General features: G+C 37.3%; 1 protein-coding gene across 1 annotated transcript in view; it reads left to right on the top strand.

Moving 5' to 3' along the window:
• The window catches only part of LOC109097557 (otogelin-like protein), a 38429-nt gene that overhangs the window by 4039 nt on the left and 21576 nt on the right, over positions 1-12814 (top strand). The window contains exons 7-25 of the mRNA XM_042744491.1: positions 53-174; positions 1635-1840; positions 2365-2489; positions 2665-2771; positions 4203-4309; positions 4388-4513; positions 4727-4835; positions 5032-5078; positions 5776-5921; positions 5997-6129; positions 6537-6714; positions 7078-7202; positions 8479-8688; positions 8791-8956; positions 9072-9146; positions 9453-9496; positions 10072-10246; positions 10351-10458; positions 11109-11247. Of these exons, the coding sequence (XP_042600425.1) occupies positions 53-174; positions 1635-1840; positions 2365-2489; positions 2665-2771; positions 4203-4309; positions 4388-4513; positions 4727-4835; positions 5032-5078; positions 5776-5921; positions 5997-6129; positions 6537-6714; positions 7078-7202; positions 8479-8688; positions 8791-8956; positions 9072-9146; positions 9453-9496; positions 10072-10246; positions 10351-10458; positions 11109-11247 (2448 nt within the window). The remainder of the gene's footprint in view (positions 1-52; positions 175-1634; positions 1841-2364; positions 2490-2664; positions 2772-4202; positions 4310-4387; positions 4514-4726; positions 4836-5031; positions 5079-5775; positions 5922-5996; positions 6130-6536; positions 6715-7077; positions 7203-8478; positions 8689-8790; positions 8957-9071; positions 9147-9452; positions 9497-10071; positions 10247-10350; positions 10459-11108; positions 11248-12814) is intronic.

Here is a 12814-nt window from a genome sequence, read left to right as displayed (position 1 = left end):
ATGTATGTTTTTCTTATGATACCTGCATTGCTAATTTATTTTTCTTTGGCAGGTTCATAACAGTCGTTCATGTAGAGGTTCAGTGTATTCATGTCCACGTGGTCTGAGTCTGTTCTTCCCAAATGAAGAGGAAATCTATATTAGTGGTTATCAGGTGCTAAAGGGAGGACATAGGTGAGTTTGGACATTTTATTAATATTAAATTAATACTTTTATTTAGTGAGGATGCATTAAATTACTCAAAAGTGATAGTAAAGACATTTATAATGTTACAAATTATTTTTTTAAATAAATGCTGTTCTTTTGGTCTTTCTGTTCTTTAAAGAATCATGAAAAACTCAGTTTCAAAAGTCACAGTTTCCACAAAAATATTAACCAGCACCTTTTTTTTTTTTACATTGATAATACGAAATATTTCTTGAGCAGCAAATCAGTATAATTAGAATGAGTGACACTGAAGACTGGAGTAATGATGCTGAAAATTAAGCTTTGCATAACAGAAATAAATCAAAATTTCAAATATATTAAAATAGAAAACTTTTAAATTTACTTTTAAAGTTCTTTAAAATTATTATCATATTTCAGGGTATTACTATTTTTGCCGACTATTTTTTTAAGCGTAAGAGACTTCTTTTACGAAACCATTAAAGGGGTCCTATTATGCTCTTTACAAAAAATCTTGCTTTTGTTTTGGGGGTTTTATACTATGTTGTTTGAAAAACACATTATTTTTCACATATTTTACATTATTACAATACCTCTCTCCCTAGTCTGGCATGAACGGCTCGAATAGTTCCTGTATCAAATGGAGGCCTGCCTTCTGGTATACGAGATGTGCTGTGATTGGTTAGCTGGGCCAGTGTGTGTTGTGATTGGCAGCACTCGGCGCCTTGTCTGGAAATGTCCTGCCTCTTACCATAGCTGCCTGCTGAGCTTCAGTTTAAATATTGCATCAAAAACAAATCAATTTGAGTGAAATTTGATTTAATTTGATTTAAACCCAGATGATTGTAACCACTCTAAGCTCGTCTGTATTGGGAACACTAGCGCGTCTACGACATAGTGATGATAACACTCGTTGTCTTCTCTAGTGCAGCTCAACCAGGTCTCGTCCCATTCGTCGATCTTTGTGATATCACAAATCCCGAAAAATATTCATTGTAGTCCAAACGAGTTGTTTGTTGTAGTTTTTGAAAAGTGATTTCTGTTAAATAAAATATCTCCTTTTGAATTGGACTTTGAGCTTTGTAACTTTGCAGATCTTTTTTATGCTCGAAGCAACATTACAGACTAACTAAAGTTGAAAAAGTGAAAAAGCATAATAGCACCCCTTTAAAAAGTCTGAACGGCCCCAAACTTTTTGAACTGTAGTGAATCTTAGATGAATTAATGAAAAAAAAAAACTACAGGTATTAAAGAAAAAATATGCTGATGGAGAGATAAATCATTCAGTTTGATGTGTATGTTTTGTCAGAGAACATTAGAAACCTTGGCCACTTTTGGTATTAAATAGCTTTTAAGTCATGATAGCATGATGATGATATAATATTCAAAAAAGTCCCAGGCAACACATTTCAATATCAAACTTGATCAAATGTTCGTGTTTTTTGTCTGTCTCTTGTGCATTTATTCAGACTGAGCCTGCCACAGACAGTGCGTAATGTTTTCTTTGAGCGCTTGGCTGACTATATCCTGGTGAAGAGCACGTTTGGCTTCTCTCTGGCGTGGGACGGGAGCTCTGGAGTCTACCTCAAAATGACCGAAGCACACAAAGGAAGGCCTTGTGGTCTGTGTGGAAACTACAATGATGACGGATTGGATGATCTCAGCAGCAGCCGCGGTGAGACAAACAGGCTGGACACACACTCATCATCTCAGTCAGCAGCAAATTCAGGACAATTATATCAAAAGCTGAGCAGAGCTGGATACTCAATCTGAACACTGCCATCCCACTGCACCCGCACATGGCATTCAGGGAAATAAGTAGGCTAAATTGTGCTCACGATTTACTATTTCATTCCCTCGATTTATAAATTGTCCGCACGATTTACTAATTCTTTCCCTCGATTTGCTAAATCCTGTACACAATTTATAAATCGAGAGAACAAATTAGTAAATTGTGCGCACGATTTAGCAAATCGAGAGAACAAATTAGTAAATCGTGCACACGTTTTAGTACATCGAGGGAATGAATTGGTAAATTGTAAATTATCTTTTCTTGGATGTCATGTGTGGGGCTCCGTAATTTAGAGATGAGTTGTAACATTTTAGGGGCAATTTAATTCTTAAGAAACAGGATTTTATCATTTATATTGGAACAAGTGTATTATGGTGTCCTTCATGCTTTGCATTTTGCTCTACTAGGTATAGTTTCTGACAACATTGCTGAATTTGGGAACAGCTGGGCAGTAGATCTGCCCCAAGAGAGACCCTGTCCAGAGGTTGATCATGATTTCCCTGGACCTTGCTCATCTGAGTCAGATATGGATGTACGCTTCCACACACTGCATAATGGGTTTGAACTGAGCGAAATGGGTTTTAGAATGTATGATAGTTTTAAACAAGAGTTTTTAAGGTCAGAAAATATGTCTATGAAAATATGTTTGATTATTCAACTTAAAATGTGTTTTAGCAACTTTTCCGGTTTGTGTGTTATCTGAGCAGGATGCCATTGAGAAGTGCAGTGCATTGCTTTTCTTTCCTTTCATCTCCTGCCATGAGAACATTGACCCAAATCCATTTGTCGCCAGCTGTGTTTCGGACATGTGTGTGTAAGTCAAGTGTGGTGCTTTTGTCTAAATGGTGTAACTGAAGTTGAACCCTGCTGAAAAAAAAGCTAAAGGTGGATTGCTGATCTTATCTGAATTAAGCAATCTAACTGGTATCCCAGCCAGACCAAACTTGTGTTTAGCTGGTCAGTTTGCTGGTCTAAAAAAATACTCTAAAACTATCTAAACTGACAGGCCCAGATTTCGCTAAAGTGAGAGATCACCTTAGACTTGTTTGATAGACTTTTTTCATCAGTTTTATCTAAAGTGTTATTCAGTATTAATTATATATAATAATATAGGATTTATTGATATCAATTTTCAGTTTTCAATTGCATTTTTTTAATAATTTTTTAATTTAAGTAATTTATTAAATTTTTTAATATTAATTACATTTATTTTTATTTCCATTTTAGTTTTAGTTATTTTAGTCCTTCAATTTCAATTTATTTAATTTTCAGTTGCCAAATCAACATTTTTATAAAGTAATATTTGAATTTTAGTTTATTTTATCTTTATTTTAGTTAATAAATCACTAAAATAAATGAATGACAACATTAATATTTGTAATAGTTTATTTTTAGTTAACAATAAGAACATTGATATAAAACTTCTTAAACCTTCTTTTAAATTTCAGCAATCTTTGGATCACTGGAACTTTAAGGCCAGTTGTCTTAGAACTAAAATTCATTGGGAATTCTGTAATTTGATCTTTTGCAATTATTAGCTTAAAATGTGGGAACATGACTGTAGAAAATAAACATAGTGAACTTGAAGTCAGATGACTTAATTGTAGCATACTAACAGTATTAATATTAACCTTTGTCCTAATGTTAATGTTGAACATTTCTTTTTCTTACATTTAGGATTTTAATTAGAATAAGCATTTCTCTCTGTTCCTCTCCCTTCTTGAATATTTTTTTACCTCCCTAGGTCATTTCCAGCATTCCACACTTCCCAATTCCAACAGGATTATGTTAATTATAGTAATGAAAATACCATACATATGGGAAAAGCTGCAGAAAGAGTGTTTGTGAATATATGTAGCCTATACTATAGGTTTGTGTTTGTGCTTGTACTAGAATTTGTAAGAGTTTGTGTTTGTAAGAGTTTGTGTGTGTGTGTGTGTGTGTGTGTGTGTGTGTGTGTGTGTGTGTGTGTGTGTGTGTGTGTGTGTGTGTGTGTTGATTACAGTGATGAAATAGCTGCTGGAGTTTATGAACAGATTCAGACTCAACTGTTGATTGAGGAGGTAGTGAGAGGATCAGGTTGCAAGAGCATGTTGACCTTGCAGCTTTAGTGCTCTTACAGTCTCACATCACCATACTGAAAGAATTGACTTCTCCCCTTATGTTCTTTCTTAGAACCATTTGTACTATTGGCTGTTTAGTGCTTATTAACCTTTACATATATTTTTTTTAATTTTATTTCTAGGTCAGATGATGAGGAGACATTTTGTCGGACTCTTGTTGAGTACACCAGGGCCTGTTCTCATGTGGGATACCCCGTCAGAGAATGGAGGGACAGTTTTCTTACATGCGGTCAGTCGGCTTTCATGTCATAAAGGAAACGCATGCCAAAAATTTTGCAGCTTGTGATGTGATATGTTTATGTTTCAGCGGACAGATGTGAGGATAGTTTTGTCCACAGAGATTGTATCAGCTGCTGCCCACCTACATGCACGTTTGAGAAAGAGTGTTTGGGAACCAATCTACACTGTCTGGATGGATGCTACTGCCCAGATGGTACAGTAAGACCAGTAATGCTTAAATAGGCATAATATTTGTGAATGTTTGCTATTATAAGGACTACACAAATAAGCAGTTTAGGGCACTCTAGAATGCATGTTGCAGTTATTTGTTGAACATTTTAACTAGTGTGATTTTAGTGACTTCTTTATAGTGAACTATAGTTCACTTATTTTATTCATGGCTCTCTTTCTGTCTGGCTTTTCTCAGGTTTGATCTTACAGAATGGCACCTGTATAGCAGTGTCTCAGTGCCCCTGTGTGTACCATGGTACACCATATCCTCTAGGTCATGTATTGGAGCAGGGCTGCACTGTCTGGTTAGAAACATCTAATTTTTGCTCTTTTACAACTAAAACACCAAACAAAACTTGTTTCTTTCCTTTTTTAACCTATAGTTAACCGTAGTAGCTAATTATAGAAAACTGTTCCATAACAAATGAACTTGTCATGTGTTACATTCATGAATCATTTAAATTAATTAATTAATTAATATAATGTGAATTACATTTTCAGTGTCTGTATGGGAGGAGTGTGGAACTGCACAGAGAATAATTGCACTGGTAAATAAAAACTTTTGTACTGTATACCCCAGTTTTACAGAATAGCACACCAAAACAGGCATCTTTGTATTTTAAGTATAACACAACTTCTAAGTTATTTTTACCACAGTGTTTTGATATAGCTTTCTACTGAGACATATGCAATAAGCCAAGAAACTTTCTTACCAGGTTTTTTTTTTTTTTTTTTTTTTTTTTTGTGCAAATGCAAAAGTTTTAGGATCAAACAGAAACTTTCTTGGGTAAAACTTTTGTTATTAAATGCAAAGTTTCTCATGCCAACATAAATGTTTTGCTAGCTGATGTAAAGTTTTTTCGAATGAACACAAAAATTTTGTGATCAAATAGTTTCTCAGGCAAATACAAAAATTTTGTAGGTAAACACAAAAGTTTCTTGGGTAAACATAAAAGTTTTCCTTGGGAGAACGCAATGTCTATGCAAAGTTTCTCAAGGAAGTGCAAAACGTTTGCAATGAACACAGTCTTTTTGTGTGCAAACGCAAAGGTTTTATTAGTGAAAACAACGTTTTTCAGGGAAACTCAACTTTTTTGAGCAAACGCAAAAACATTAAAATATTATTTTTCCTCCCATCTCATATTTTTGTCATCACCATCTTCCCTTTGGGGCTGCATAACTTAAAAAGTAAGTGTGTTGCCAAAAATGATTTTGGTATTAAATTACTATTTTTTTAACCCCCAGCGGAATGCACAGTAATGGGTGATGCACATGTGACCACTTTTGATGGGCGGATCTTCATGCACATGGGCTCTTGCCAGTATGTGCTAGTGAAGAGCCGCGGCAGCACCAAGTTTACTGTGACACTACAGTACACAGCCTGTGGAGAGGTAAGAAGAGTGTTTCTGGGTATGTTTGGCATCAAGATGTTTTGTTTGTGTTTAGTGGAGTCTCTCGTCTCTCAGTCTCAGGAGCACTCTTGCATCCACTCAGTGGCTCTGGTGGTGGATGAAGATGTCAGCAGGCAGGTCACTCTCACCAGAGAGGGGGAAGTTGTTATTGGGGCCAGTATGGCTGTCAATTTGCCTTACTCAGATGGTAAGGTTCTCAGTTTTACATCAGTATTGGGCCACTTTAATAGTAAATGTATTCAAAATGAATAGACAGCATATTCATTTTGATGAAAGCAAAACTGTGAGTGGCAATTCTAGATCACATCTAATTTCCTCATTTTTTCACTAAAGTCCATTATCTTTTATTTCACATTTCTAGGTTCAGTTCTGAATGTAAAAATGCAGTAATAAATATACGTTTAGTTAGTTAAAAGTGCGTATAAATAGTAAGATTAAGTAATAATAGTAAAAAAGAATAGAGATATAATGAAAAATAGTATAAAAAGCTGTAAGTAGAGCAATAAATTAAAAATTAAGCAAATATGTTAAAATTACTTGAAAAAATATTGGATTCAATTTTTCTTTTTTTTTCTTTTTTCATTTGTTTGTTAGACATGGTGAACATTCGCTGGCTGACATCTTTGTTTGTGGGTCTGCGGTCTGTCTTTGGCCTGAGGTTTCAGTATGATTGGCAGGGTGGACGAATTTACCTTCAGCTAGACAGCACCTGGATGGGCTCCACACTCGGCCTATGTGGAACCCTCAACGGAAACCTGCGGGACGATTTCCTGTGAGAAACGGAGGCTGGTCCTCTGAATTTACATTTAGTCATTTATTGAAAATAATAGAATAATAGTAATAATTAATAATTATAGTTTATATTATTATATTATTAAATTATTGTTATATAGTAATAATTAATAGTAATAATAAAACATTTTAAATATTTTTCAATAACTTTCTGTTTTGCATTATGCAATCTCTTTTATTAACATGAGTATGTGCTTGACATGAGTAGGTTCGATTCCCAGGGAGTGCATAAACTCATAAAATGTATACCTTAAATGTGATAAGTCATTTTTGAATAAAATTGTCTGACAAATGCATAAATGTAAATGCTTGATGTATAATTAAATTTGTTATTATCCTCCAGTTCTCCTGCTGGAATGATTGAAGGAACCCCACAGCTGCACGTCAATGCCTGGAAAGTGTCTTCAGCATGCATAAGCCCTGTTAACATTCCTATTATCGACCCCTGTGAAATGAACCAACAAAATGGTACTTATGCTATCACTTTGCTTATTAGTTACAATATTTAGAATTTATTTCACTATAAGATTTTCTGACTTCTACTTATTTAATTTTTTATGTATGCATGTTCGTAGCGAGAGCTCCTGGAAACCATACCAGTCTCCTTGTGTGTTTGAGCATAAAGCCTATTCTGAATTTAAAGGGGTCATATGATGCTGCTAAAAACAACATTACTTTGTGTGTTTGGTGTAATGAAATGTGTTTATTTGGTTTAAGGTAAAAAAACTACATTATTTTCCACATACTGTACATTATTGTTTTTCCTCTATGCCCCGCCTTCTTAAACGCACGATTTTTACAAGGCTCGTCACTCTGAAAAGCGAGGTGTGCCCGTGATTTTGCAAACTATCCAGTGCGTTGTGATTGGCCGAATGTCTCAAGCGTGTGACGGAAATGTTACACCTTTTAACATATTGTGATGCCCTGTCCGGCCGGAGCGAGTGATATAAATATGATTTCTAGTGGTGTCTTCTTTTGGAAGGCAAAAACAAAGTAGTTTTGCTTTCTCAATGAAACAGTGTCACACACTCTGCCTTGAGTGAGCAGAGTCCGGAAGCCTAGAGTGATCTGCGGTCTAGAGTGAGCCGCAGCCGGCTTGAGGTAGCAGAGGCGGGCGGCTTGCGGCTTGAGGCGTACCTTGGCCTTGCGGCAACCACATGTGACGACCCCGGGCTGGACACCGCTTCGTCCACGGTGAAAGCTGATTCGGTGATCCACAGTGCAAAGTTGATGTATTTCCTCAGCGACCAGCATGGATCAGCCCCAGGCATGATGAAGCGGATATCGTCCTCTTTTGGAAGGCCAAAAAAAATAGTTTCGCTTTCACAGTGAAACACACAGCATCTGTACGACATGGCGGAAGTGGCAACAACAATACTACAACGAGAATAAAAGGTACAGTACGCCTTCTTTCTTTGCGTGAACATCTGGGCGGCGTTATGCAAATCTTCCCACATACTGATGTAGATATGTGGGGGCGTGTTAGAACGAGCCGTTTCAGGGGGGCGTGGACGAGTGTTAACTTTTATAAAGAATATCTCTTTGGATTTGAGACTTTAGTCTTTGCAACGTCACAGATCTTCTTTATTCACCAAGAGCTTGTAACACTCCAAAGAGAAAGGAAAATTTGAAATCGCATCATATGACCCCTTTAATTGTTGTTAGATTCTGTGGCCTCTATCCAAATGTTAGCATAATTTAATTTCTAGATTTTTATGTGATGCTAAAAATGTTTTTGTTTCAGTGTTTTATGCTGCCCGGTGTGATGTGCTTTTGGAGGAAGTGTTTGCAGCATGCCATGCATATGTTAGTCCCAGCATGTACCACCAGCAGTGCCGCTACCAGGCCTGTCGATGTGGCAGCACCTGCCTCTGCACTGCTCTGTCCCACTACGCATACATCTGCAACAAGCATCATGTCACCGTCAACTTCAGAGCACACGTCTCTGAGTGCGGTTCGTTGCTCATACCTACATCTCTCTGTCTGTCTGCCTATCTATCTGTCTATTGCATGAGTATGTTTAGGAGGTCATTTGTGAATGTGTGTGTGTGTGTAGGTATGGTATGTTTAGGAGGGATGATGTATCACCCATGCACATCAGCGTGCGGGAGGACGTGTCAGTCAATCAGCAGTGGTGAAGTGTGTGTTGGCGACTGTGCTGAAGGATGCAGCTGCACCGAGGGATCATTCTACGATCACGCTCGCCAGCGCTGTGTGCCACTGTACGTCTGAATACACCAAACGCCAACAACCCCACACTCGTCTTGTAATTACTGAATAATAGCTTATAAAAGGACATAGTTTCTCCTTTTCTAACTGGGTCTTGTTTTCTTTCAGCTCCCAGTGTCACTGTTATTTCATGGGTTCAGTGTTTCAGCCTGGTGAAGTGTCCTTCAGCCCATCTGGACCATGGTGAGTGTGTGGAAATGGAAGATTTTGTTGTCAAACATGTACGTTTGCATGGACTGAAGAGCTGAGTTCGAATTCTACATGCATCATTTCCCAATCTTGTAATTTTTAATTATAATAATATTTAACAATATAACTGTTTACTGTATTTTTAATTATATGAATGCAGGCTTGGTGAGCATAGGAAACTGGTTATTCATACATAAGAATGTGTGCTATTTATTATTTTTTTTATTTAACGTGTATATTTTTATAATTTATTTTGGACATTGCTGTGTTTGTTTAAATTTCATGCTGATTTGTCTTTAGTCTCTGCACAAATGGTCGGATGGAGTGTGTGCCTGAAGAGAGAGGTAAACTTTTATTTATTTATTTTTTTCTTTGCTCCATTTCGTCAGTCTTTTTGACCCTCTATTCACTTTCACCTCTATTTTCCCCGGGAAAAAAAGTGTTTTCATCTTAGAGGGTCAGCACAGTACATTCTCAGAGGTAGAGCATTGAGCGGACTGAATGCTGGACAGATCTGAACCTCAGATACACATGCACAAAGAAAGAGGGAGACTTGAGGGTTGGAGATAGCAAATTCCACTTTTTTTCTTCTTTTTTTTTCTTTTTCAAATGGCAAAATACTAAGACATTGCTCATTTGCAAGATTTGGCTGTGGTTTAAAATCTTCAGTACAGTATTCAGGTGGCTGCATTATTAATGTGTCCATTTTAATCATTTAGATTGAACTGGTTGCCTGGTGCAATCATCACTGTTACTCATACTCATGACTAAGGAATTGAACACATCCCTAACTCAAATGGCTTAACATTGGCACATAACCCTTTCTGCATTGTTTTAAATGACACCTGAAAGTCATGTGTCTTGTTGAAGAGAATGGAAACTTTCTTTCAACCATTCTCTTTCCATCCGTTTTTTTCAGAGCCCGAGAGAGGAGATTGTCCCAATGGAAAAGTCTACTATAGTTGCAGGGGTCAGAGTGGGCTTGGACCTTCAGGTTTGGGCGTGGCGTGTGAACTGACCTGTCGAAACCTGATGCTGAACCTGACCTGCCCTCCCATGACCCCATGTGTGCCAGGATGTGGATGTCCTGCTGGGTAATCACTGTCGTCTTTGCATTTGGAACAAATATTTTGAAAAGTATGCGTGTCTACTGACACAAGAGCATGTAATGTTACACCATCTTCTTCAATTGGTGCAGGCTAGTGACTCATAATGGAGAATGCTATTACCCAGAGAACTGCCCCTGTGCGTGGCTTGGCCTAGAGTATCTCCCTGGAGAGACAGTGGACACTCCATGCTACCGCTGGTCAGTTGGTTTTAGTGTGCTTAGCTTCCATAATTGTGTTTTCTGTTAATAGGTGGTTCTTCAGTTAGTGGAATTTTTCTGTTCCCTGTCTGTGGGTCTAATTACTATTTCCAAATTAATAGTGTTGAAAGGTTATATATGACAGGATCCCTTTTAACTTTTTAGTCTTGAGCACTAAATCAGCATATTAGAATGATTTCTGAAGGATCATGTGACACTGAAGACTGAAGTAATGATGCTGAAAATTCAGCTTTGCATCACAGGAATTATTACATTTTTAATGTATTTTGATCAAATAAATGCAGCCTTTATGAGCATAAGAAACTTTTTTAAAACATTTAAAAAAAGTCTTACCAACCCCAAACTTTATTTTCTCCCAAAAATGATAAATGCCATTAACATTGCAAGTCATAACAAAAAATCCACACCATGATGCATTATAACGAAATTCAATTTATGGTTGTTAAGGCCAAGATTATATCTTTATTCCACATTTGATAGTTGTTTTAATATAGGTGAAACACAGTTAGAAGAATATTTTTTTTAATAGTTTAAATAATCAGAAAAGCCACTTATTGGGGAATAATAGTGTACAGTATGTGTTTATATTTAAGTAACATTTCACTTGGTTTCTCTCTGTGTCTCTCCAGTGTGTGTCATCGTGGGTTCTTTAACTGCACATATTCGCCATGTCCAGCGGTGTGCACCATTTACAGCGACCGACATTACCACACATTTGATGGCCTGGAGTATGATTACGTCAGCGACTGCCAGGTCTACCTGGTCAAGGTACTTCCTGAGTGTGCGTGTTTGTGATTTTGGGTACACTAGCAAAAAAATAAATAAAAAAATAAAATAAAAAAAATGCAGACCTAAATCTAATATTTGTTTATTTTGAAATTAGAGACTTTGTTTGAAAGTTTGGGGTCAGTAGTAAATCAATAGAAATCTTTTGTAATCACTATAAATGTCTTTGTTGTTTTTTTTATCAATTTAAAGCATATAATACTTAAGTATAATGTATTTTACGAAAAAAAAAAATATTACTCATCTCAAACTTTTAAATGGTATTTACCATTTTTAGGTTACGGGCATTACTGTATTCTGCCCACCCTCCACTGTAGATATAACCATCGGTCATTAAAAAACCCAGAGTGGTTGACATTCTGGTGTTTTTTTGTGTGGGTAAGCTTAAATGTAAGAGTAAGCATATCTTTGTGTATAAGTGCTGTAAAACACTGACGATTGTTTGCCTTGTGTGCTGGTCTTAGGACCAAGTGGAGAAGCGCTTACCAGTTTGCCTTCAACAAAGAGTGTGTTTCACCAGTTGAACGCGTTGCACCTTTAAAGCGAAGAATTTTTAACGGAGGGCCAAAGAGTGTGTGCGTGTGTGTGCTCTCACACGTTGCAGACTTCAGTAGGGACGGATAAAGTAGCAGGAAAAGAGATCTGCTTCTACCGCCACTAATCTTGGGAAAATCGGAAGGGATTTTTAATTAGAACAGGGCTGTGGTAATGGAGCCAGAGTTAATGTCAGTCCCAGCACAGAAACTCAGCAAAGAGCCGCACATAACAAAGAGCAATCTGTTCCCTATCAGCCTGCTACTGGCCTTAATGACTGAGAAAGTGTGTATGCATATGTGCGTCGTTTGTGTGTGTGTGTGTGTGTGTGTGTGTGTGTGTGTGTGTGTGTGTGTGTGTGTGTGTGTGTGTGTGTGTGTGTGTGTATGCTTAAGATGCAGGTGAATAGACTTTGGTGTCTCCTAAAGGCCAGTGATTCTCTGAGGAGTCTACTGATCTACCCGGGGGACAGAGTTTTCAATCATGACAAAAAGAAATGGCTTTAGTCACACACACACACACACACACACACACACACACACACACACACACACACACACACCCACCCACCCACCCATACACAAACACACACACACACACGCACACGCACACACACACGCACACGCACTCACACACACACACACACACGCACACACACACACACACACACACACACACACACACACACACACACACACATATGTTAGTTTGAGAGGTCCGACATAACAGCTTCTTGCTTAACCAATGGGATGAGACTGGGGCGGGATTACCGTTCAAAAGATTAAGTCTGTTATACTCATCAAGGCTGCATTTATCTGATCAAAAACACAGTAAAAATAGTAATATTATGAAATATTTTTACAATTTAAAAGAACTGTTTTCAATTTTAGTATATTTTAAAATGTAATTTATTCCTGTGATGCAAAGCTGAATTTTCAGCATCATTATTCCGGTTTTCAGTGTCACATGATCCTTCAGAAATCATTCTACTGGGCCCCAGATTTTTTGCAGTTTT

The sequence above is a fragment of the Cyprinus carpio genome, chromosome B18 (genome assembly GCF_018340385.1).
Source record: "Cyprinus carpio isolate SPL01 chromosome B18, ASM1834038v1, whole genome shotgun sequence".
NCBI lineage: Eukaryota > Metazoa > Chordata > Actinopteri > Cypriniformes > Cyprinidae > Cyprinus > Cyprinus carpio.
The sequence above is the reverse complement of the archived record's forward strand: the minus strand, read 5'-3'. Positions and strand labels throughout refer to the sequence as shown.